This window comes from Danio rerio, chromosome 18 (assembly GCF_052040795.2).
Source record: "Danio rerio strain M-AB ecotype USA chromosome 18, GRCz13ab, whole genome shotgun sequence".
In the NCBI taxonomy this organism is placed as follows: domain Eukaryota; kingdom Metazoa; phylum Chordata; class Actinopteri; order Cypriniformes; family Danionidae; genus Danio; species Danio rerio.
This window is the reverse complement of record NC_141038.1, coordinates 15,804,405-15,832,247: the sequence shown is the minus strand read 5'-3', so window position 1 is coordinate 15,832,247 and position 27,843 is coordinate 15,804,405. Positions and strand designations below refer to the sequence as shown.

Below are 27,843 nucleotides of genomic sequence, written 5' to 3'. Positions count from 1 at the left end.
AGTTGTGTCTGAAACTAATGTTAGGGTTGTAGCCGGCTGTATGTTTGCCTCCCGATCTCTCTCTCTCTCTCCCGCTCCCTCTATGCCGGTCATTTATGTAGGTCCGCCTTCATGACAGCTGATGCCTGTCATTTCTGTAGGCCCGCCTTTTTGACAGCTGATTGGTCAGGAGACCGATCTATCATCATTTGGCGATGCAGCGCGGGAATGTGAAAAGCATGTCAGGAAGAGCGGGAGAGAGAGCGCTTTTTCCTTTGATCTCGTTTTTAGTGTATTTTTCTGACATGATTATGATTTTCGTTGTTTTTGCTTAACTTTCGTTTGGGCAAAATAATTTTGCATTACTTTTGCCCACTTTAAGTAATTTTGTGAGGTTTGTACATTTTTATTTCAATTGATTTGTATATTATTTTTTGCCTCCGCTCCTTGCCGACAATATAGCTGTATCTCCTCAAGTTCATCTTGAAGTTCATCTTGTAAGGTGGATAGGGAAAATGTCATACGATTTCCATTTTGCAAACACATAGAAAATGTATAGTTAAAGACATCGGGTAAGAGGTGAAGGTCATCTTTGTTTATTTTATTCAGTATAGGAAAGAATGCGGCGCTCGGCGCTGAAGACCTTTTTTTTTTTCTTTTCATTAGTTTTTAGCGAGGTAAGAGGGGTTATTCATGAGTTAGAATTGTTTTATTATATTTATTTATTTTGTTTGTCTTCACTATCACCCCCTTACTCGAGTTTAACTAATTTTTGTTTGATACTTTTGTTTTAATTTGTTACTTTATTATATTATTTTTATTTGTGTAAATATTTCTCTTTTTTTGTATATTTGGGCATTATTCTGGTTTCACTTTTGTACATTAAATCACTTTTGTTTGCAGTTCTGTTGCTTACACCCTCACATTGTGAAATTACCACACTTTTTAAATGTTTTTCCTAACAAGTAAGTTTCGTGAAACAGTTTAGACAGACAGGCGTGTGCTTTGTCTACGACACAAATTATATTCCTGTACTCAACTGGAAAACCAAAATGTTTCCAAACAGATGACTCAAATGTGTCTGGGGGATCTGCAATCTCAGTACTATGTAAAGCAGCCATCCTGCGTCCAGTAGTAACGAGTGTGATGCTTACTTAAGTCACATGAAATGACATGCATAAAATACTAACTTTAGAATATAATATTTAGAACAAATCCTCATCATTACTAAAATAATTTAATCAAATATTATAATAAAGATGTGTTTAAATTGGTTCAATTAGTTAGAGACAAGTGACGTCAACCTCAACAATGGGCAGCAGGGGGCGTGAGAGTACCGCGGTACACCACGAGAGTTTCGCGATGCGTATCGTGGTGGGTGTATCGCGATATTTTGGTTCGATTTTAATATCGTTACACCCCTAGTGGGCTCAATTGAAATTTGCTCTGTTTTGGAGTCAGGAGCGGCCAGGACTAGCGAAATTTCGGATGAATTGCAGTTTTAGTTACTTCCGTATTGGCTTCCTGAGGGAGAGCGGGAGGTTGCCGCTTGGTTCAGCCGTATAAAAATGCACAATTTTAAAAAGGAGGCAAGGCACCCAACCCTGCCCCCTAAACCCAAAGCGTACTAAATTGTATGAATGAGATAGTACAAATTCATACGAATTAGCCACTAAATAAAAAAAGTTACAAATTGTCATGAGATAGTATTGAAGTCAAGAGATCCCATTTCGCCATGGCACACCCCCTGCAAGTATCAGAAGTCATTAAAAGCATTATTACTCTAACTTCTGCCTGTCTTGCTCTGCAATAACATTTTAGATATGCTAGGAGGAAGTGAGGTTTCTATTATCCACTGTGTAAAGTTTCCATGCCAGTGTTTTGAGTTCGTGAGGCGGGACTGAAAGAAGTACAACTTTGATCATAAATAAACACAAATCAAAAGTATGTAAGATTAAACACAAACTACACTGGGGGGAGGGGGCACATAGCATACGGACCTCCTTCACAGGATTTTAGACTCTTTAAAATCTAAATTAGTTACATTTTTCAAGAGCTGCACATTAGAGTCTGCATCAGGGTACAGTGAAGCCTTCGAACATATGCATATCCCACATTGCACTCGATGCAGAATTATAAATTGGCCCTCGTTCTCAGCTAGGTCACAGCACCAATGTAACCCCTTCACTTCAACTTGCCTTGCTCTGAGCAGGATTTAAACTATCATTGGCGTGAAAGGCAGAGATGGTTAAATTAATGTTAAAGACCACAGCCTCTAGCATCAGTTGACAGTGCATCCCCTGAGGCTGAGAGTGTGAGGTTGACCTAATAGCTGCCCTCCCAGAATTACTTTGCCAAAGAGCGAGTATTGATCTGTCATAATGAAACTGAACAAATCCATCTGTTTTTCAAGTTTGCAAAACAATCAGACATGATTTATCAGTTGTATATTCCATATTTATAGTATACCCTCAGGTATTTCTGCGCATATGGTGTGGTAATTAAAGTTAAGTAACAAAAAACATTCATCAGCAACTTGTTTTGACTCAAAGGTTCAGGTTTGAAAGTCTTACATTAATCTGCCGCTTAAAATATGGATTTTCATGTGCAACTATGCGAGTAACAATGATTTAAGTGCACTGAAATGAAAAAGGACCTCAAATGGTTGATAAATGAGCTAGCGGTTTGAGTTCAGTTTGTTGCAGATGCATTTGGCACATGCATTTCCCAGCACTTCAATTGCACTAAGAGCATACTGACGTTCAAAAAAGCTAGCAAAGAGACAAATACTGCAGAAATAACAAGGTGAGGGATCATTCGTTTGGAAGGATGTAGTAAGGTTAAATGTCTTCCTGGCCACATCGACATTAAAAAAGGGGATAAGGATGTCTAGTTAATGAATTGAAGGCAAATTAAGTTTTGTTTAAATTGCATACTTTAACATAACTTAAAGATAAAAAATATACATAAATATGCAGTGGGATTCAAAAGATTGAGGCAAATATGTGATAAAAATGATAAAATACTCGAGAAATAAATGAGATATAAGTACTCTCAAACTTTGAATCCCACTTTGTATTTAAAAAAACAAAACAAACAAACAAACATCAAATACATCATGTATAATGCCCTTTTAGAAGAGTTGATGAGCATAATTATCACACTTTGCTTAGCCAAGTTTGATTCTGGAGTCCTGGCCATAGTAGCCCACCTGGAGCAGGATAGCAATGTCAATTAAAATCTGCACCGCACCACAAACCAGGAACTGGGCAGGGCTTTCATTGATCACAAAATATGTGGTCTTAAAGACGTCACCGGCGGTCCATAAAAGCACCATCTTTACGCTGAAAAAGAAGGAGACAGACAGAAAATGAGAGCGTTTACTGAAGCATTCAGAAATGTATGCTGTATTTTAAAAGTCTCAGCAGATCAGCTATAAAGTTCTGATGAATGAACCTCATTCCAAACCTTTTAAAAGGCGTCGCCAATGCATCAGACTAATGTTTCGTACAAAGACCTGTCCACCTTCTTGATAAAGTCGTTTATCTGTATATCTCACATTTACAAGTCACTGACGTCTTACGCGATTGAGTGAAGTGGAGTGCAGATTTCAGCTAAATAGAATCTAGGGGACTGGGGTTATTGCAATAATAATAAAACTATAAACACCATAAAGTATTTTGGTAATTGAAATTAATATGTATATAGAGTATTTCAAGTTTTGTCAATTGAAATAAAATAAATCATAAGTACATAAGTATATAACTAGTAAGCTTGCTTTTGTTTCAGCTAGTTGCAGAGGCAGGGTTATAATAATGAACTGAAAATAAATCCATTAATACATACATAAAAAATTAACTACATAAGAAGAAAGAGTATAAATTATAACTAATAATAAAAGTTACAATAGTATCTCAGTGACACAAAGCCAACCCTGTAAAAGACACAAAATAATTTATATAAAATCATGACAGGTGAAACTTGACAATAAAAACAGGACAAAAATAAATAAATAATTAAATAAATAAAATGCAGGGTTCCACACAATTCATGTTGTCCCAACACAAATTGATTAAGTTAACTTAATAAATTTAAGTGGATTAACATAAAACAATTAAGTTGTCCCTAAAATAATCTCAAGAATCGTGCTGTTCAGGCGCGTGCACACATAGGGCTCAATCTGTGCAGTGCACATGCCCTTTTTAGTCTTGAATAGAAAGTGTCCTTCCAAAATGATCTGAAGTGCCCCCGCGACAAACCTTCAACCCCCTTTTTAGTTTGCAACAACCCCCCCTTCGCTCTTCAGTTGCAACAACCCACCCCAAATCCCCGCTCTTCAGTACGCGACAACTAAAATAAAATTCCTATTTCTTACTGTAATACGTTCCCATCTCCAGAAGTGATAACCCAAAAATTAAAAACTGCTTTTATTCTAGCCAAAATAAAAGACTTTCTTCAGTCCCAAACCCCAAATCAAAGGGGGTTTAATAATTCTGATTTCAACTGTATATAAATATTTTCAGAACTTGTAATGTATTTATTCTTTGAAACTTCAAATTTTAATTTATGCAATTGCAGTGTCTTGATTTTAGCAAGGTTACACAGTCATGGCCATAAATGCATTAGTACTAATAATTGGCATAATTTTTTTGGTGTTTAGGTTTTCGGCCAAGAATTTTTATTTCGGTGCATCCTTAAAAAATTCTTTTTTTTTTTTTTTTTTTTTTTAAATAATTTGTCTAACTATAGTAATATATAGGCTCTTAAATGGTATAAATAGATCAATTTATTCATTTTATGCCGCAGTATTTACACTGAAATGTCCATATGCCCGTTTGAGGTAATGACACAGGACGAACAGTGCATCCTTGGACATAACCTGCTCTTTTATTAGTCCTAGAAAGGACTGAATCACCTGCGGGATGCTTGGAGGAACCACCAAAGTACAGTATTTTGCAAATGTCAAAACCTACTTTTCCTTTCTGAAAAGCAGAGAAAAGTTAGGCTTTGAAAACTTCCAGGAGGCAGCCAAAATGTTCCTGAGCAATAGGAGAGATGCTGCGTTCTCAGCGGTATTTATGCTGAACGAGTTCATTCATTTCATTCAGGTGTATGGATGGAAAGGTGGTGTAAAGAGAGAGATGAGCAGTGGACTTTTTACACTCCTGGTGGTCGTCCTGACAAGAGAAATTAGTCTTTTAAACACCACAGGGCAGCGGAAGCAGACAACTCTACAATAATGCAATGGGTTGCTTGTCTTTTTGATGTTGCAAAGCCACCCGTCTTGACATGACATTGACTAGTGCATTATGTTCTTCCTTATTACTGTTTGTGCATTGCTGTGGTGATTGTAAATGAAGATGCTGGAACATTTGTTGGCAGGAGGAGCTGTGTTTGTTAGCAGAAGCGTGAAATATCATTTATCTGGCGCTCAGATCCATTACGGTGCTACAAGGGTTTGTTATGGACACTGCCCTGCTAAATCACAAAGATTAGACTCATACAAGTCCTAAACACCAGAAAAGACTGTTAGTTCCTGCACCAAGAAAATTTAAATTTATTGCAAGACACTTTAAAAAAAATGTGCATTTAAAAGGACATTTATTAGATGATATTTAATAACTCATCTCTAAAAACTGATTTATTTTATCTTTGCCATGATGACAGTGAATAATATTTTACTAGATATTTTTCAAGACACTTCTATACAGCTTAAAGTGACATTTAAAGGCTTAACTAGGTTAATTAGGCAGGTTAGGGTAATTAGGAAAGTTATTATATAATTATTGTTTGTTCTGTAGACTATTGAAAAAAATATATAGCTTAAAGAGGCAAATAATTTTGTCTTTAAAATAGTGTTTGAAAAATTAAAAACTGCTTTTATTCTAGCCAAAATAAAAGAAATAAGACTTTCTCCAAAAGAAAAAAAATATTATCAGACATACTGTGAAAATGTCCATGCTCTGTTAAACATAATTTGGGAAATATTTACAAAAAAAAAAAAAAAAAAAAAAAAAAATCACAAGGGGTTTATTAGTTTTGATTTTAAAAAAAAATACATAAATAAAAAAAAAATTATATATATATATATATATATATATATATATATATATATATATATATATATATATATATATATATATATTAGGGGTGTAACGATATTAAAACCGAACCGAAATATCGCGATACACCAACCACGATACGTATCGCGAAACTCTCGTGGCGTACCGCAGTACTCTCACGCCCCCTGCTGCCCATTGTTGAGGTTGACGTCACTTGTCTCTAACTAATTGAACCAATTTAAACACATCTTTAATATCATATTTGATTAAATTGTTTTAGTAATGATGAGAATTTGTTCTAAATATCATATTCTAAAGTTAGTATTTTAGTGCATGTTATGTCATGTGACTTGAGTAAGCATCACACTCGTTACTACTGGACGCAGGATGGCTGCTTCACATAGTACTGAGATTGCAGATCCCCAGACACATTTAAGTCATCTGTGTGGAAACATTTTGGTTTTCCAGTTGAGTACAGGAATAGAATTCGAGTCGTAGACAAAGCGCCTGCCTGTCTGTCTCAACTGTTTCACGAAACTTACTTGTAAGGAAAAACATTTAAAAAGTGTGGTAATTTCACAATGTGAGGGTGTAAGCAACAGAACTGCCAACAAAAGTGATTTAATGTACAAAAGTAAAACCAGAATAATGCCCAAATATACAAAAAAAGAGAAATATTTACACTAATAAAAATAATATAATAAAGTAACAAAGTAACGAGCAAGGGGGTGATAGTGAAGAGAAACAAAAGAAATAAATATAATAAAACAATTCTAACTCATGAATAACCCCTCTTACCTCACTAAAACTGATGAAAAGAAAAAAAGATCTTCAGCGCCGTGCGCCGCATTCTTCCCTATACTGAATAAAATAAACAAAGATGACCTTCACCTCTTACCTGATGTCTTTAACAATACAGTTTCTACGTGTTTGCAAAATGGAAATCGTATGACATTTTCCCTATCCACCTTACACTAAGACTGAACTTGAGGAGATACAGCTATATTGTCGGTGCTAAAAAATAATATACAAATCAATTAAAATAAAAAAGTACAAATCTCACAAAATTTCTTAAAGTGGGAAAAAGTAATGCAAAATAATTTTACCCAAACGAAAGTTAAGCAAAAACAACGAAAATCATAATCATGTCAGAAAAATACACGAAAAACGAGATCAAAGGAAAAAGCGCTCTCTCTCCCGCTCTTCCTGACAAGCTTTTTACATTCCCGCGCTGTGTCGCCAAATGATGATAGATCGGTCTCCTGACCAATCAGCTGTCAAAAAGGCGGACCTACAGAAATGACAGGCATCAGCTGTCGTGAAGGCGGACCTACATAAATGACCGGCATAGAGGGAGCGGGAGAGAGAGAGATCAGGAGGCAAACATACAGCCGGCTACAACCCTAACATTAGTTTCAGACACAACTGCAATGTATTTTACTGGTGAATATGTCATGTAAAAACACTTTACAAACACATTATATGTATATTTTTCATTAATTTGAACGGAAACCTATCTATCTAAATGAAACCATATAATCAAAAATGAGCGTCTGTGTCAGCACAGAGATCAAGCCTCTCATCAGAGAATGTGGATATTATGGTGTTTTTGAAGAAGATCTTTCACTAGTCTACACTGCAGTTATTTATTTAATTTTAGTTTACTTAGTTGAGATGGCTGCACTAAAGAGAATAGTTTTTTTCTGACTAGTCTATATTGGAGGTATTTATTTAATTCTAGTTGTTTACTTGGGTATCCTGACTGTACTAAAAATGCGATGACAAAGTTAATAAAGAAAAAGGTAAGATGTTCTTGTTATTAAGTGAATTGTCCCTTAGCATTGCTGTTAACATGACATCAACCCTAACCCCACAGCAAACAGAAACCGAACCGAACCGTGGCTCCAAAACCATGAACCGAACCGAACCGTGCCTTTTGTGTATCGTTACACCCCTAATATATATATATATATATATATATATATATATATATATATATATATATATATATATATATATATATATATATATATATATATATGCTTGAAAATAGACAGCGAGCAAGCTAAAGGGGCGATTGTCGCTTGGGAAGGGAGACATTAATATGCATTTGCATTTAATTTATGCATCACACAGCATTACAGTATTTATGAAATGAATATTATGTTATCATAAATTGTTAAAAAGATTATCTTTTGCTGAATAAATGCTTTGGAATGGGGATATTTAGACATCAGTTGTGAATGATGTGGTGCAACTCTCTGCCAGAGAGAACCTGAGAGACAGCCTGCAAACACTGTTTTGGGTAATCTTTGTGCAGTAATGATGTTTAAATTCATAAAAGCTCATTTAGGTTAGAGCAATTTTCATGATTTTTATGTTTTAGTATTTTAAATTGTCATGCTGTAATGAAATAAACATGATATAAAAATATATCTTTTCAAACTGAAATATAAACCATAAAAAGTTATTAAATATAACATTAACTTCAAGTCTAACACAATAAGTGTTATAATAGTATATTCTGACATTGATTTTTAATAAGACTTAAAACAATGTCCATTTTTGACAGTGAGTTGAAGTTATGCGCCCTGTACAGAACACTATTTTAATTGTGTACGGAACACTGTTAACACCTATCATCCCTCTGACTAAAACCAGTATTGCCATGGAAGATTCCTACTGAAAGGATGCATCACTTTCCTTATTGAAAATTTAAAAAAAGGCTTTTATTGTTTATTAGTTGGACTTCAAAAAAAATAAAGATATGAATGTAAATCTTTATCCTAGAAAGATCTCTGTAAAAAAAATATTATAACATTTCTTTGTAACTCGTGAATCATTTACTTCTTTCCTAAAAACAAACCATAGTAAGATTACCCAAAAATTAAAAATCTGTCATTATTTGCTCGCTTGTTGTATTAAACCTGCTGCACATCGATGGATTTGCTATTCAGTGTTTGTACTTCCAACATTGATATTTAAACCACACTGAACTGAACTACAACTCTGAAAACTGGACTGAGACAGTTTTAATTTACTAGAACTTCTATGTTAAGCTGATCTGACACAATCTACATTGTAAATATGCTATAGAAATAAACATGAATTGAATTGTGTAGAACAACAAGGAAATTAAGGATGTTGAATAATACTGGCAACCAAACTGATTACCCCTGAATTTCACAAAGTAGAAAATGCCAATACTATGTTGAAACTATTTTTTACTCCACAAGTCTAAAAAAATAGAAATATAGATTCCAAAAATGATCATTTCCATTTTAAATACAATGTATTTTTCATACAATGTTACTTTCCTTACACAGAAATCTCCATTAAAATGTCCTGTCTGAGAGAAATGTGCTTGGAGAGAAAATGTCCTCTACATCTGATCTTAAAGTTACATCCCGCTCTCTTTTCCTCCTTCATTCGTCTTTTGCATTAGTTTACTCTAGAGACCTTCTTCAAACATCATTAATGAGGATGAAACATTAATGAGGTAATTAAGGGGGCTGGGTCATCTACACAAGAGCACTGGTAACAGTGATGCTACACAATAAAAAAGCACTTAAAAGCTCTCCATCTTCCATCCAGATAACAGAAACACTTGCAACAGTTCTCAAATATTCATTCTCAGACAAACACACCCTTCCTCGCTCGCAAAAACAAACCGCTATCTTCTCCCACACCAAGCCCTTTGTGGATTGACAGCAGATGAAAGAAATGCTCAGCAAACAGCGAGCTGAGCTTCAGGGCCTGTGAGAGGGGTAGAAGTGATTATTGCATTGATTAGGAGAACTAAGGCCACGGTTACAGCACTCTCGGTCCACGCTGAACAGCCCTGCTCTCAACCCTGACAAGCCTTCAATTGATCCTCTTCAACCTGACACTATCAGCTCTAAACTGAAAGATGGACATAAATGAACAAATGAAGGAAAGAAAGAAAGAAAGAAAAAAGAAAGAAAGACAGACAGAAAGAAAGAAAGGAAGAAGGAATGGTAAGAAAGAAAGAAAGAAAGAAAGAAAGAAAGAAAGAAAGAAAGAAAGAAAGAAAGAAAGAAAGAAAGAAAGAAAGAAAGAAAGAAAGAAAGAAAGAAAGAAAAGAAAAAAGGAATGGAAGGAATGAATGAAAGAAGGAAGGTAGGAAGCAAAGAAAGAAGGAAAGAAGAAAAAAAGGAATGGAAGGAAAGAAAGAATCGAATGGAAGAAATGAAAGAAGGACATGAAACGAAAGAAAGTAGTAAACAAAAAAGAAAGAAGGAAAAAGAAATGGAAGGAAAAAAAGAAACAAAGAAAGAAGAAAAAAAGGAGGAAGGAAATAAGGAAGGAAAGAAAGAGAAAGGAGAGAAGGAAAGAAGGAAGGAATTAAAGGAGAAAGAAAAGAGGGAAAAGAAGAAAAAAGGAAGGAAAGAAAGAGGAAAGGGAGGAAGGAAAGAAGGAATGGAGAAAGAAAGAACGGAGAAAGAAAGAAAGAAAGAAAGAAAGAAAGAAAGAAAGAAAGAAAGAAAGAAAGAAAGAAGGAAAGAATAAGACAGTTACGTTGATACAAAATAAAAGGAAGAAAGGAAGGTAGCAAGGAAAGAAAGAAAAAATGAAGGAAGGAAAGAAGGAATGGAAAAAGAAAGAAAGAAAGAAAAGGATAGTCACATTGATACAAAAGAAAAGAAGGAAGAAAGGAAGGTAGGAACGAGGGAAGGGAGGAAGAAAGGAAGGAAAATAGAATGAAATAAAAAAGTTAGTCAGAAAGAAAAAAGAAAGAAAGAAAGAAAGAAAAAATAAAAAAGAAAGAAAGAAAGAAAGTAGGATGGAAGTAAAGAAAGAATGACAGAAGGAAGAAAGGTACATTGGACAAGAAAGACAGAAAGTAAGAATGAACGAAAGAAAGACAAAAAGAAAAAAAAGGAAGAAAGGAGGGAACGAATAAATGAATGAATGAACAAACGAATGAAGGAACGAACAAACTAACTAACGAACGAACGAACGAAAGAAGGAAGTAAGGAAGGAAGGAAAATAGAATGATAGCTAGACAGAGTAACAGTACAGAATGACAGTATGGTGTAATGATGGCAAACTAAAAAATGAATAACATTAAAATAGAAGAATGTACATTACAATAAAAAAACCCCATTATAGATTAATTATAGATAAAACAAGAGCATGGTCAAATAATACAAATAAAACAAAGAAAAAAAAAAACAGAAAACAAAAACCTGAAGACAGGCAGATACAAAGACAGAACAACTAATACTGTAGCTTTATACATTGAAAGACGGATGGATGGATGGATGCAAGAATGGATGGAACAGCAGACTTATTACAGATAGATGGATGAACTGATGGATGAAACAACAGATAGATTACAGATTGAGGGGTGGATGGATGGATGGATGGATGATACATAGAACAGATAAATTACAGATGGACGGATGATAAATGGAACAACAGGCAGTACAGATGAATGAATTAAAAAGATGTATGAATTGATGGATGGGGGAATGGATTGATAGACTGAACAACAGTCATGCTACAGTTGGATAATGGAACCACAAAAAATATAGATTACAGAAAGTTAGGCAACATACTAGATAACACACAGTCATGCTAATAAAGCTTATTTAAAATTGAAACTAAAAGATAAATGAATGGATGGACGAAACGGCAGACAGATATATAGACCAACAAAGAGAGATAGATAGATAGGTTTCCAATCTTCTAATCTACCACAGCCATATCACCCTGCAGCCCAAGACCGGTTACTCACTGAAGCTAAGCAGGGCTGAGCCTGGTCAGTACCTGGATGGGAGACCATTAGGGAACACTAGGTTGCTGTTGGAAGTGGTGTTAGTGAGGCCAGCTCAACCTGTGGTCTGTGTGAGTCCTAATGCCCCAGTAAAAGTGAAGGGGACAGTACACTGTCAGTGGGCGCCGTCTTTCGGATGAGACGTTAAACTGAGGTCCTGACTCTCTGTGGTCATTAAAAATCCCATAGCACCTCTCATGAAAGAGCAGGGGTGTAACCCCGGTGTCCTGGCCAAAGTCTCTCTATCGGCCCTTACAATCAGCAATCGGCCTGTCAATCATCCCCTTCCACCGAACTGACTCTATCACTGTCTCTCTCCTCCACCAATAGTTGGTGTGTGGTGAGCGCACTGGCGCCGTTGTCCTGTGGCTGCCGTCACATCATCCAAGTGGATGCTGCACACTGGTGGTGGTGTGGATTGTGAAGTGCTTTGGGTGTATGGCCATACACAATAAATGCGCTATATAAATACACATTACATTACATTACCTGGTCAGATTAACCTGCAGACTTCATAACGATAGTTCTGCTGGAGGCTACAGAGACACTAGACATATAGGAAGCAAGGCAAGCCTTCTGGACTTGTGATGAGATTTCGGTTTTGACATTTGCTAGAGACATCTAAGACAGAGCAACATCCTGAAGATCTGCTCCAGACAGATGTATTGACACAGATGTATCTGTCACAGTCTCTCCGGTTTATCTTTAGCGAGTTCACTTTTATGGAGGGATAAACCATGACTAGCGAGAAGCCTCTGAAAGACAGAAGTGCACAAAAAAACTTACAACAAATGCTCACAAAGGGAATGAAGAGAAAATAGTTTAATAATCTGCTTCTAGTCGCTGTTCACCCATGGAAATAAAAAAAATGAAAACAAAACCTTGAGACTCTATCTGAGGAAGCTCTTGTATGAAGCATTCATGGGCTGCAGGTAAAGCGGGTCCTTCAAAACTCAACACATTTGAAATCAAACAGCTGGTGAAGGTAAAGGCAGGCCTTTCTTAACAAAAAGAATATAAAATATGCATGTCGATCGATCCATCTGGCTTAAACACAGGGGAGTTTGTACACTTTCTGAAAGAAATCAGTCTACACAAAAGCAGAAACTTGGAAGGAAAAAGAAAGAGAAAAGTTGATGGAGACATTAAAGTCTGTGAATCAAATTATGTTTGTGTACCATATAGCAAACAAACGGTCTAACGCAGATCACTGCCTTACCATGAAAACACAGCCAATCAAAACAGCCATAAAAGAACACAGCTGGAGGAGGATAGACAGAACAACAGAATGATATACAGATTAATTGATATATAGAGCAATACAATGACGGCAGCCACAGGACAACGATGCCAGTGCGCTCACCACACACCAGCTATTGGTGGAGGAGAGAGACAGTGATAGAGTCAGTTCGGTGGAAGGGGATGATTGACAGGCCGATTGCTGATTGTAATACAATGATAGAATGATGGATAGAATGATGAAAAGGAAGATTAAACAATGGATAGAATGATAAATGACAGGTAGATTGAACAACAGAATAAAAGAACGTCAGATAGAATGATAGAAGACAGACAGACAGACAGACAGACAGACAGACAGACAGACAGACAGACAGACAGACAGACAGACAGACAAACAGACAGATAGATAGTAGGCTTGGGCGGTGTCCAAATTTTGAGACCGTCAAACTGCCTCCATATTTTACCCCGGTATCCGGTATTACCGGCGTAATAAAAAAAAATTATGACGTAAGGCTCAGACAGCGTCACCAAACTGTTGGCTTGAGCCTAAACCATTCAGAAACTGAATACCTTCTATGCGACCTTAGGCAGAGAGAGAGAGAGAGAGAGAGAGAGAGAGAGAGAGAGAGAGAGAGAGAGAGAGAGAGAGAGAGAGAGAGAGAGAGAGAGACAGAGAGAGACAGACAGACAGAGAGACTTTCTCTGTCTTACACAAACACACACACATCTCTCCCGCGATTTATTCAGAAATTTACTCCCACACCGTAAGAAAACTGGCCGGCTCCCGCGGGAATGCAGAGAGCTGTAATCGGGCCATAAAAATTATACCCGATAGGTCCCGAGTCCGACACGTACATTTTGATTGACAGCTTTATAAAGCCCGAGCCCTTACAGCTCTAATGCATTTTTTCAAGAATGAGTCATTTATATGTTTTAACAGCATTTATTCGTAACAAACGTAGACTATATCCCACTTGAAAGTTGGAACAAAGAAATAAAATAAGTCCTCTGTAACATCGTAACATCTCAGCACTCTATAGGTCTACATGCACTTAGCCTTTAAATTGGCCAACACACCAATGAAAAGAAATCTTGCTTAACAAATCAAATAAACTCTAAATGATGACGGGTATTTTGGCAGTAACTAAATTGAAGCTGAATATTAAAAGAATAATGCCACCATTAGTCTGTATACTCTGTCTACATTATGATTATATGGTTTAATTAATATTTATTTATAATTTAAAACCCTTTACTCACCAAGATTAGGCTACGTGTGTTTGTGGAGGAACATTATTAAATCCACTGGCTTTAGCGCAGTCTTGCTCTCATGTGCGTCCAGCAGCACTGAACACCGTTTCACTGCTACTGCTACAGGCCGAGATGCAGAGTTCTGATCTGGCTAATTTTGCAAGTTTTAGGTAGGATTGTTTATTCATCTTATACCAGTCAGGAACATCCATTTAATTTTCCATGACCGTAGTTTCAGGGTAGCGAGTGGCCTCGTCATTTTACCTGTCAGCTTGCGGTTTAGGGCTCTACCGTAATACGCAGTGTATGAGCGACCGCTAAATACCTGCGGCTGGAATAACCGCTCTTTCTGACTGGCTTGACCGCCGTCAAAATTATCTTTTTTTACTACTTCGTCATAATTTGCTTCACCTTTGCAGGGATGGATTTTAATGCAGGGATTTGGATTTTTTCGGGTCTCGCCGGGTTCGGGCAAAGATCTTCAGCTCTAATGCAGACCTCTCGTTCATATTAGCCACGTCTCCCTTCTGTTCAGTCGAAACTCCCAAACTGCAGGACACTTTGAAGCGCGACTCGTCACGTCACGTCTCCCTGTCCCTCTCTCCCTCTCCCTCTCACCCTCTCCCCCTCCCTCTTCCTCTATCTCTCTCCTCCACACTGTCCCGTGATGACAACCACACACACGTTTTTTAGGCATTAAATAAAGGATATTTAATACTTTATGACGGTATAACGGTATTGAAACTGACACCGTTGCTATTTTTAGATCCCGCGGTATACCATAATACCGTAATATCGCCCAAGCCTAATAGATAGATAGATAGATAGATAGTTAGATAGATAGATAGATAGATAGATAGATAGATAGATAGATAGATAGATAGATAGATAGATAGATAGATAGATAGATAGATAGATAGATAGATAGATAGATAGATAGATAGATAGATAGATAGATAGATAGATAGATAGATAGATAGATAGATAGATAGATAAAGATGAAAGTGGAGTTTGAGTATGGTTGGACATTATAGCACACCTTGTGCTGCATTTCTACTTCTATAAACACAACCGGACGGATAGATAGATAGAATAGAAGTGGAGCTTGAGTATGGTCAAAGGACGGACGGAGGGACAGACAGATAGATAGGACAGAAGTGGAGTTTAAGTATTGTTATAGATGGATATGGATGGATGAATAGATAGAAGTGGTGTTTGAGTATGGTTACAGAGAGACAGGCAGAAAGACAGATTGACGAACAGACGGATGGACAGATAGAATAGAAGTGGAGTTTGAGTTTGGTTATAGTATGGACGGATGGACAGAAAGATAGATAGATAGAATAAAAGTGGAGTTTGAGATGGTTATAGGACAGACGGATGGACAGACAGACAGACAGAAAGACAGGATGAAAGTGGAGTCTGAGTATGGTTGGACTTTACAGCATCCCCAGTGCTACATTTCTACTTCTGTAAACACAAACCCATTAAGAGTTACAGTATGATTATGTTATACAAATAGTCATGACAACTGAAAAGTGGTTTCTTCTTTCCTTCCTCTGTATTTCCCCCAGTACACCAGCACTCTGCTGCTTTCTTTTTCTTCTTTCTCTCCTCCTCTACACCACTGTGCTTTTCCCTAGAGGGAATGTGAATAATTCTGTTGCGGTACTGGTCCTGGCAAGCCGTGGCTGCTAGCGGCTTCTCTAATTCAATCACACGGCTCAGTCTGATCAATGGGGACTGCGCAGGGGAGGCGGCGTGCCTGCGCTCACCTTGGGTCATGTGGGGATCCACTCCAATAGCTTTTTCTTTTCTAATTAACCCAGACATGACAGCCAATGACTGTGAGGGCAACAACTCTACTGACAAAGTTCTCCATGTCTGCATGCCTCTAAGCAATCGCAACTGAAAGATCGAAAAAGACACTTTGCTAATGTGTGTTGAGGTGAAGCATCACTTTCAGGCCTCAGAAAGTCAATGGCTATGTTTAGGATAGAATACAACCCAACTATTTCTCCAGGATATACTACATTACTATGTACTTTATTGGACACTATTCACTGAATACAGATGACAGACTTTTCAAATTATGGTCAATTTTATTAGGAATTTGTGTTCTGCATTTACCCACTCTGTTGAAAGCAATGAACTTAAAGGGGAAATGAAGCACTCAGTCAAGCAGCATAATACAGAGAGTGGACTAAATCGCTATAAACTACACCTTACAGTCTACGTGTTCAGTCCATTACTTACACTACATCTGTTCAGCTGAGGGAACAGAACCAACCCACTGACGTCAGACACAGTGATATTCCAAGATGGCGGCACCCTAGCTCTTAAAACTATAGTAAAACATGCTATTATCTGCTAAATGGTTACATTAATCAAGTTCGCTATATATATTTCCATTAAAGTGGAAATCAATTTACAAAACAATGTAAACTTGACTGAATGCTTCATTTCAAGCACATTTGTTTTTGTAAAATGTAACATTCCAGTTTTTCATTGTTTTTATACTGTACAAGGTGTATTTTCTATCACTCTTCCGACCCTCAAAGGAAACTACATTTTTCCTTTCTTAAAAAAAAAACATTCTGAGTGATTTATGAGCCTTTCGAAAATGGGGAAAAAGGCAATGAGTCAGTTTCTTGTAATACCCATATTGTACCCATATAACTATGTAAAGTATGTCACAAAACATAAACATGCATGCACGAGGCAAGGCAGGTACCACTACTTGTACAAGTATCGCTCTAAGGACTTCCCATAGATATATATTCTGTATATTCTATTCCCTACCCTAAATCTACCCCTAAGCTCTACCCTCACTAGAAGCAATCTGCATTTTGAAAATACTTAATTCTGTGTGATTTATAAGCCAATATTTTCTTAATGGGAACCAATACTTTTTTTTTCTTAAAAGTCATATTTGACTGATATTATTATATAAGTGGCTCCACCCCCACCCCCACACACAGAAACTATTTGCTGGGGAACATTTAGAGGTTAGGCAATACTGAGTTTTAGAGCAATTTAGAGCTCCTGGCAATACTGGCAATAGAACCGTCAACCTTTAGGTTTCGTAGGCCACAACTTCTCTTTTTACCCCAACAAAAAAAAAAAGAAAGACTTTGTGGCAGATTTTTAACCAACATAGGCTTATTCTAGAAATGTAGTCATATAAACATTGCTGTAGATTGCAAATTACTTAGGTAGGACTATTTCATCTTTAAAACAAAAGCTACAGGGCGGTTTGATGGCATTCCTTTTCTCGCGTACCAGCTGACTGCTTCTTCGAATGGATGGCTTTTCCACAGTTACCAGTTTGTCCGATAGCTCAACATGTACATCGGCGGACTTGAGACGCAGAGCAGAGTTGACTGCAACATTGAGGTCCAAGTCTGGTAAAGAATGAATCCAGAAAGCGAGTAAGGCAAAAACAGTAAAAAAAAAAAAATAAACAAGTAAATAACAGGGTGAAGAAGTGGTAAAATCAGAAAATGTGGTAAAACTTGGGGGGCTTTTCTTTTTCTGGATTGCTTTTGAAAACACTGAGGTTGGGTTAAGAGAAATGGGTGGATGGGTCAATCGTTGCTTTTGAAAACACTAATGGTTGGGTTTAGGGAAGGAGGAGGGTGGGGGATCAGTCGGTTAATTTTGAGATCTGAAAATTTGTAAACAGTGGCCTCAGGTGGATTCACGAAAACAAAAATGGCAAAAACGTAGCTCCTGAGAAGTATTTTGCTCTCTCTAGAAATGTATTTAGGATTTTACCAGATCCATCAAGGGAAGTACCCATCACAAGATGGGTTCGCTGTGGTCATAATAGGACGGACTTGGTAAGCAACAATGCTTAATGTATCTAGGCTACGCCATTTAAAGAATGTTTACTGATGCTCAACGTGTACCAAGCAAATAACCCCTGCACCCTTAGATCACAGTTGGAACCTGAACAGCAACAAGAACATACAAGACTGGATGTATCCATGCCTTTATGCTACTTATTCCAAAGTCTGACCCTGACAAAGCTGAAAACTAACTTCAGCAGATTGTCTTGACCACATCATTCCTAAAAGCAGTCAGTTGTTGTCATGTGATTGACTGATTTAGCATTTATGCATTAACAAACAGTTGAACAGGTGTACTTATGCCTTCTAGTATTCCATTCTAACCTGCTATGTTGGCAGGGAAAGAAAAATAAACAGCATCTTTCAGTCCATTGTTGACTTGTTTGTGCTTAATAAAGCATTTCTTTCACTCTGCTTGTGTCCAGTTTCATGAACGCCGCTTCACTAGCTATGATAAATGACTTTTTGCCACCTGGGTGTATCCCCGAGAACCATTGGAAGCAAATATAAGGTAGATCACATGCACAAGCAGACCACAGAAAGACAAATAGCTCCCACCAGTTGTCATAACAAAAGCAACAACAAATCAGAACTGCATCTATGCTAGAGAGGACACTTTCCCTTCCCCAGACACCCCGTACAGCTAAGTTACATCCACTGCTTCCTTATTTTTATAAATACTGGAAACGTTTCCGATGAGCGCGAAACTCCCAGGGGTAATCAGGGCCGATCAGGGCTCTGTGTGAGCAGCGAGGCCCATGGTGAAGCTCGTCTCATGGGAGAATCTGGCTGCATGTCCCTGCTTGTTAGTGAGACAGATTACAGCGCACTCGGCTTCATCAACACAGCAGGATCCTGATGCTAACTACGCTCTTGACTTAGCATGGAGCCCAGACCCCTGAAACTGGGTTCAGCCGACATTTGAGCTGAGTGCTGCAAACTTTTTTTTTGTTGTAAACTTTTAAAAGATTTTAGAGCTCCTGTGGAGGTGTCTGAAATGAGAGAAGTGAGAGACATGAGGTGAAAGACAACAGCTTGGTTCTCATTGCGTATTCTGAGTTTAGTACACAAGGCGATTTCAACTAATTAACAGTCTAAAAAGTCATTTGATTTCTTTTTTTTTTTACCACATTTTGAAGATAATTTAATCATTGTTGTAATTGTGATGTAATGCACAACCAGTAGAAAAAATAATTATAACAAGCAACAAAATGATTTATGCCAATTTATAGGTGATCGAATAAAACAAATAAATAGAAGTGAAAAGAATAGAGTAGACTAGTTAATTTAATATTATATGTGTGTACGTAAGTGGGGATCAAGCGACAAACTCCTGCTCTCCCTTGTGAAGCCAATACGGAAGTAACTGAAACTGCAATTCATCGACTGGCCTTTGGGGGCTGGCTCCAGAAACCCCAGATTTTCACTGACTGCAATGCTAAATTGGCCAATTTTACAACTGATATAAGCATGTTTACAGCCTGGTACAAGAGATGGTTTTAGTGCATATAGTTAATATTACCCTTCATGACAACTGTGAGGGGGGTGATTTTTTTTTTATAACTCATTCATTTAGTTTTTATTAAGTTATATCAAGTATGCATAATTAAGGGCTTGGCCACTTGAGTGAGGTCTCGCTGGTCACTGTCATGTCAGCTGATTCCCGCTGATTAGCCGCTGAACTCGGCATCGTATTTTTGTTTTGTGGCTTTAGACAGTCAATAGCCTTTTGGAATTATTTCTTACAATTATTAGATAATATGGCATGCTGTGAGCACTTAAGTGTGCTCACAAACCATTCAAGTTGCTTCTATTTCCCAGTTAAGTGCAACACTTACATACTTACAGCTGAAATCAGAATTATTAGCCCCCAATTAATTTTTTTTTTAATTTTCCCAAATATATGTTTAACAGTCCAAGAACATTTTGTTTTATTTTCAGCTATAATAAAAGCAGTTTTTAATAAAAAAAAAATTTTAAGGTCAAATTTATTAGACCCTTTAAGCTATATATTTTTCGATAGTCTACAGAACAAACCATCTTTATACAATAACTTGCCTAATTACCCTATCCTGCCTAGTTAACCTTATTAACCTAGTAAAGCCTTTAAATGTCACTTTAAGCTGTATAGAGCTGTCTTGATAAAATATCAAGTAAAATATTAATCACTGTCATCATGGCAAAAAATAGATAAATCAGTTATTATTAATGAGTTATTAAAACTATTAAGTTTAGAAATGTGTTGAAAATATCTGCTCTTCGTTAAACAAAAATTGGGGGAAAAATAAACAGGGGGACTAATAATTCTGATTTTAACTCTATACACCATATCTATAAATGTATGTTTTATTTAGGATAATTTATCAGTTATAATTCTCTCTAGAACTTGAATGCAATCTGACAGATTGCTTAGCTGTAGGCTATAACAGTCATGTGAAACACTGTCATACAGTGTTATGCCTGGATTTCATAAATAGCCTTGAATTTACTAACACAGACTATCCTTCAGGTTTTTGGAAGTAATTTGCATTTTCCTCTTGTAGAAAACATCATAAGAACAATGCTTAGTGGCTAAATGTATTATAACAGTGTTTTAAGTCTAAACACTTTATTGATAAAATAATCGTTCATTAATCATAGAATGTTCATACTTAATATGGCTGTCAGATACAGCTTAAGGGATACAGTTAATAGCTTGAGCTAGTTTTGCGAACATGCATAAACAGTCCCCTCAGGCTGAAACATAAACATTAGAAGTCGTTTTGTGTATAAATACAAATGTTAACTCACAAAAAAGCCCCTGTCAAGATTTCTGAGGGACTGAAAAAATAGGGCAAAGCCTCATGGGAGAGTGAGTTGTGTCACTGGATACCTGGTCAATTAATGCCAGTCACAGTCTGAGACACACACTTCTCACTTTATCCCAGTTTCTGCACTGGAGCATCTTGAATTTAACCAGCAGCACAAGCGAACGCAGGATCAGCGAGACGATCAAACAAGGTCATCAAGATTGGTGTGGTACCATTTAAATCCTTCAGGTTCAATAAACGTCTGGCTCAAGGGCACAATACTGGACCCTCCCAGATTCACTGACCCATTTTAAGGACTGTAGGTGGGTATGGATGGTTGGTCTTGTTAAAGACAATGCCGCACATGTCATTGGTGAAGGTACTGATGTGGATCATGATACCTCATAAAACTCTCTCTACAAGGGCACAGCAACACAAACACACAACATTAAGAACTGCTTGCGTAGACACCATCGTGCAACCTTGGGTCATTGATTTGACTTTGCCTGACAGTAAAAACAGAAAAAAGTACATATACATACAAATCAGAGCAGATTGCAGCAGATATTAACACTAGTCGCAATGTAACACCAACAGCTTGCATTACTTTTCTCTTCTGTCTGAACTGGTGCATTTAATAATAACCTCATTAAGAACTCATCCCTGGGTTAAATTATGGATTGAGCTTCGTTCAGATCTAAGACACTGCCTGTATCTTGCTCACTAGGTAGAGAAGTGGTCCATTAAGCCTGTTAATTACATTTTGAGTGCCCTAAAGTCAAACAAAACTCTGTAATTTCTCAACTATTCAAAACCCCCTTTTTTTCCCCACTGAAGATCTTGTAGACTTTAACAGATTGAACCCAATTCTGTCAATGCTGGCACAATGTTTTTTTTTTTTTCGGGATGAAAAAATGCTGACAGAGTGATAATTTGTGGGTAAACTCTTATTCTAACATTAACGATTCTATTATTATTATTTAATTATTTTAGTGATTGAAAAGTGCAGTCTTGGGGTTCAATAGATATTTATACCTCACCGGCCACTTTATTAGGTACACCTTTCTAGTACCAGGTTGGACCCCTTTTTGCCTTCAGAACTGCCTTAATCATCGTGGCATAGACTCAACAAGATATTGGAAATGTTTCTCAGAGATTTTGGTCCATAATGGCATGATAGCATCATGCAGCTGCAGCAGATTTGTCGGCTGCACGTCCATGATGCGAATCTCCCATTCCATCACATTTCAAAGGTGCTCTATTGGATTGAGATCTGGTGACTGTGGAGGCCACTTGAGTACAGTGAACTCATTGTCATGTTTAAGAAACCAGTCCGAAATGATTAACGCTTTATGACATGGTACATTATCCTGCTGGAAGTAGCCATCTGAAGATGGGTACACTATGGTCATAAAGGGATGGACATGGTCAGCAACATTACTCAGGTAGGCTGCGGCATTGACAAGGTGCTCAATTGGTAACAATGGGCCCAAAGTGTGCCAAGAAAATATCACCCACACTATTACACCACCAACAGCAGCCTAAACCATTGATGCAAGGCAGGATGGATCCATGCTTTCATGCCAAATTCTGACCCTACCATCAAAATATATAGCAGAAATCGAAACTCATCAGACCAGGCAACATTTTTCCAATCTTCTATTGTCCAATTTTGATGAGCCTGTGCGAATTGTAGCCTCAGTTTCCTGTTTACTGGATATTTTCTATTTTTTGGACCATTATCTGTAAACTCTAGAGATGGTTGAGCATAAAAAACCTAAGTAGAACAGCAGTTTCTGAAATGCTAAGACCAGCCTGCTGGGCACCAACAACCATGCCACATTCAAAGTCACTTAAATGACCTTCCTTCCTCATTCTGATGCTTGGTTTGAACTGCAGCAAATTGGCTTGACACTGTCTACATGCATAAATTGATTGAGTTGCTGCCATGTGATTGGCTGGTAAGAAACTTGTGTTGATGAGCAGTGTACTTAATAAAGTGGCCAGTGTGTGTGTGTATATGCTGATGTATATACATAATAACCTGCAGGCACACAAAAACACTGGTATGCCGTCTTAGTGAAAGATATCTTCACTCATAGATTTTGAAGGACGGCTATTTAAATACAGTCTCCAAAGGCTTTGCAGACAATAAATTCACACGCATAGGCAAAGAAACACAGATGTCAGTGCTGTGATCGGTCGAGAGCCGCCGACGCCTGCGGACACTCTAAAATCACATCAAGGGCAAAGACATTACACACTACACAGGATGGCAGTGACACATTCATTGTGTTCAAAAAAAGATGGATTTCCGGCAGAAACGCCATTTACATTAGCTCCCATTTTCCCTCTCTTGGCCTAAACTGTGCTCACAATGTTTAATTTGGCTCATAAAGACGAGCCCCGAGCGTGTGTCACACTGAGTTCTCTGGAGCAGACCATGAGATGAAGGGCTTTTTCTCTTTTTTTTTTAAATAAAAAGAGCTGGCTTCAGCTGAAGTGAAGCTGATATTGAGCTGTGATTATTATGCTGACTGAAGCCCGGGGCTAAAGATATTAGCTTTACTCTAAATACTTTCTGGCTCTCATTTCAGGCTTTTTTTGTTTTTTTTTGGGTTTCAGAAAGTACCACTAATGTCATCTTTGTTTTATCGAGTCTTCAGATTTGAGCAGAGTGGGCTGTAACATCAATTAACAAGCTCATTAGCTGTCTAATATTAATTATCATCATGATGCGCCTGTAATGAGTGATGTCCTGGGTTAGGCATGTCTTGCAAACAAGTACTCTGTGTGAATTTAACCTTCTCACCTTCTACTTGTTATGGCAACTGATGAGCAAAAACTGCCACGAGAGATTAGGATAGGTGTTTTGGGTGATATGTTGAGCATAACATACATAGACGGGGTTGAAGTTGTGATTGCTCAACATGAGCAGAAATATATTGTAATGAATAGACATAGACTATGTTTACATGGACATCACTAATCATTATGTGCCTTAATCTGAATAAGACAGTGATATGATCAAAGTCTTTACATTTACATTTTCATGATCCCGTTTTACCTGTTATAGCACATCATTCGATTAACGTCATTGCGTCTCCATGCTATCCACATTTCCTCCAGCTTCATGTAATTTCGGGTGTTTTATTTTTATTTTGTGGACTTTAACTGCAGTTTAGCACTTTCACTTTCATTCAGGAACATTTCATGCATGCCCCTATGACAAATGAGATATTGGATGCGAGAAACTGCTGGAAAAGTGTTGTTTTAATGGAATTTAATACCGCCTGCCATATGGGAAAAAAACGAGTTAAGAATTTTGTGATGCTAACTCGGTAGGTGCAGAGAATAGTGTCAAACAGCCGTGTGTGTATAGACTATCCTGTCGCAAAATGCAGGGAAAATCCTACACGACAGTAATAGTTTGATTGCTGTGTTTACATGTCTGTACTGCACTTCAATAATGCGACTAAAATCGGCATACTCCATGTCTTAATTCAATTTCTGTTTCTGTTTTAATTGGATTAAATTGATTAAAAATCACTGTTTACATGGTAGACTCTTAATCAGAGTATTGTCTTAATCGTATTAAAATCAGTTTATTGTTGTCCATGTAATCATACTCAATGTCTGCTCTCTAGTCTAAAAAAGTATTTGTTTGGATTTAAGTAAGCAAAGACTCATAGCATTGACTGAACCACTCTTAAACACATCTCAAGACATTTGGGGTTCAGGTCAACTGGTGGTCTAACCAATTGTACACATGAAGCCTCCTTTTAAAGTGTGAGGCCAGTGAATCTTTGCATTGTCATGCTGGAACATGGGCGAGGCCTTCTAACGTGGTTGTTCAAGAAATAATGAAGCTACACTTTAACTCAGAGTTAGGTAAAAAAAAAAAATAAATAAATAAAAAAAAAAAACATATGTACAGTTGAAGTCAGAATTATTTGCCCCCCTGAAATTCTTGGCCTGTTAATTATCCTTTGGGAAATATTTAAAAACAAGAAGGTCGCTGGTTTGAGCCTCGGCTGGGTCAGTTGTCATTTCTGTGTGGAGTCTGCATGTTCTTGCATGTTCTTCTTGTAAAAACATGCTGGATAAAGCCGCAGCTCATTCCGCTGTGGCGACCCCAGATTAATAAAGGGAATAAGCTGAAAAAAGAAACTGAATGGATGAATAAATGAATGAATAAAATATTTATAGTAAAAAGCCTATATATGTGTGAGAGAGAAAAAAAAAAAAAAAAAAAAAATATATATATATATATATATATATATATATATATATATATATATATATATATACAGTTAAAGTCAGATTTATTAGCCTGTTTATTTTTTTTCCAGCAATTTCTGTTTAACAGAGAGAAGATTTTTTTCAACACATTTCTAAACATTATAGTTTTATTAACTTATCTCTAATAACTGATTTATTTTATCTTTGCCCTGATGACAGTAAATAATATTTTACTAGATATTTTTTAAGACTCTTCTATACAGCTTAAAGTGACATTTAAAGGCTTAGGCAGGTTAGGGTGATGATGCAAGTTATTGTACACCAATAGTTTGTTCTGTAGACTATCAAAAAAAAAAGGCCTAAAAATTTCAATCTTAAAATTGTTTTTAAAAAATTACAAAATGGCTTTTATTCTAGCCAAAGTAAAACAAATAAGAGTTTCTCTAGAAGAAAAAATATTATCAGACATACTGAGAAAAATGTCCTTGCTCTGTTAAACATCATTTAGGAAATATTTTAATAAAATTATAAGTTTCTCTGGATCTAATATTCATATAACAATTATATCATCTTGAATAAAATGTATATTTTTGATTTACTCTTATAAATTTCAGATAGTTGCACAGAAAATATTTTTTAATTTTCATTTAGTTTAAACTGAAACTACAGCTAAAACAAAACAAAAAAAAAATCTATTTCAACAAAACCTTTAAATGAACAGCAAATGACTAGGAGCAGACAGAATCTGCAGACATTTGCAGCTATTTCTTCACACGTATTTTGTAAAAAATGTGCAGTTTTAGGGAGTATCATAACTAAAAACTTAATATGTGAAAAAAAAACCTTTTATTTAATATTTACAATGGAAATCCAATTAGATCCACTTATTTGGCGAACAAAGCAAGTCTATCATATAATACATCTACCAAAAGAAAAAGAAAATATTACTTTACAAACTGTATTGTAAATAACTCAAAACAACATTTTTTTTTGAAAATAATTATAATACTGGAATTAATTTAAAAGCTGAATAAATATAACTTCACACACATTTACACAAGTAAATAAAGAGATTCAATGATGGGCTAAAAATCTGCACATTTCTGCACACTCAGATTCCATGTGGGCCTAGAAATAACTAAACAAACTATTGATAAAACTACAATCGTGACAATAGTTCTAACATGAAACTGCATATTAATATTGTGCATTCCTAATATTTACAGCAAACTTTACTTCCAATTTAGTCTTACACAAAGCCTGTTACTGTATAATTTTTAATGCATCCTTGTAAAAAATCCAAATTAGGCATTTTAATGAAAGATAAATAGCAGTGTATAGGCTTCGTTTACCTCATCCCTCGAGTGGAGCGGTTGTTGTAGTTCTGCAGCAGCTGAGGAAGACCCAACATGGCTTCAAACATTACAGCCTGAGAGCCCAGGGCCTCCACAAACAGCAGCCAATCCAAAAAGAGGAACGTTATGAAAGCGCACAGCAGTGTAAAGGCGAAGCAAAACATCAGATAATCCTCAAAAGAACTCCAGCTCCAAAAATACCGAAGGTCCAAATCTGCAGAAGAGACAAAGATAAACAGGCATAAATAAAAATGCAGGAAAATCATTTCATTTACAGACAATAAGAAATCTCCATGCATCTCTCTACAACACTAGCCAAGAAAAAAAGAGAGGACTTTAAAGCATTGCATCATTAGTATGCATATCACAATGCTCAACACTTCACACAAACTGTCTCATGCTACTGTATACCAAAAGATAAATGAGCTTTGAAACCGGTGCACCTCCGTTATATAAAGAAACCCATTTATGACAACTCAACATTTCACAACAATTTTCCTGAGAGGCGTGAAATTAATGACCAGGCTCTCCAGGGGAACACAGCCAAACATTCAGAAGAGTGGATTAAGATCTTGTACGAAATATAGACGCGAACTCAACTGTACTTGAGTCAGCAGTAAAGAAATCCATATATACTGTATACACATATGTACAGGCCACTTTATTAGGTACACCTGTTCTATTGCTTGTCAATGCATTTATCTATAGTCAGCCAATAACATGGCAACAACTTAAAGCATTTAACCCTTGTATGGTCTTCAGGTCTGTGAAAAATAAAAATTGAGCCACTGTCGCCTCACAGCAAGGAGGACACTGGTTCGAGTCCTGGCTGGATCAGTTCGCATTTCTATGTGGAGTTTGCATGTTCTCCTCGTGCTTGTGTGGGTTTCCTCTGGGTGCTCCAGTTTCCCCTACAGTCAAAAGACATGCGCCAAAGGTGAATTGGATTGGCCGTATAGTGTGTGTGTATGTGTGTGTGAATGAGAGAGTGTATGCCCAGTTTTCCCAGTATTGGGTTGCGACTGGAAGGGCATCCACTGCGTAAAACATATGCTGGAATAGATGGTGGTTCATTCCACTGTGGCGAGCCCTGATAAATAAAGGACTAAGTCACAGAAAAATGAATGAATTAAATGTATTCATTATAAAACTCAGAATACATTTTTGATGAAAACTTATTGTGCACCTGTTACCCCGCCGGTCCTACACCACCCAACCCGCTCCAAGCTGAGATCGAACTGGCAACCTTCTGCATGGGAGTCAGTTGCTCTA

The 27,843-nt window shown here is 36.9% G+C and overlaps 1 protein-coding gene across 5 annotated transcripts in view; it reads right to left on the bottom strand.

Moving 5' to 3' along the window:
- The window catches only part of si:dkey-246g23.2, a 186,051-nt gene that overhangs the window by 98,743 nt on the left and 59,465 nt on the right, over positions 1 to 27,843 (bottom strand). For 3 of the 5 annotated variants that reach the window (XM_087293039.1, XM_087293038.1, XM_087293040.1), the window contains 2 exons: positions 26,569 to 26,785; positions 1,496 to 3,323 (listed from right to left, as the gene is read on the bottom strand). In XM_087293039.1, coding sequence (XP_087149165.1) covers positions 3,149 to 3,323; positions 26,569 to 26,785 — 392 coding nt within the window. In that variant the 3' untranslated portion in view covers positions 1,496 to 3,148. Of the gene's footprint in view, positions 1 to 1,495; positions 3,324 to 26,257; positions 26,786 to 27,843 lie in introns of those variants that run through there. The other 2 variants (XR_015514800.1, XR_015514801.1) reach the window with 1 other exon arrangement.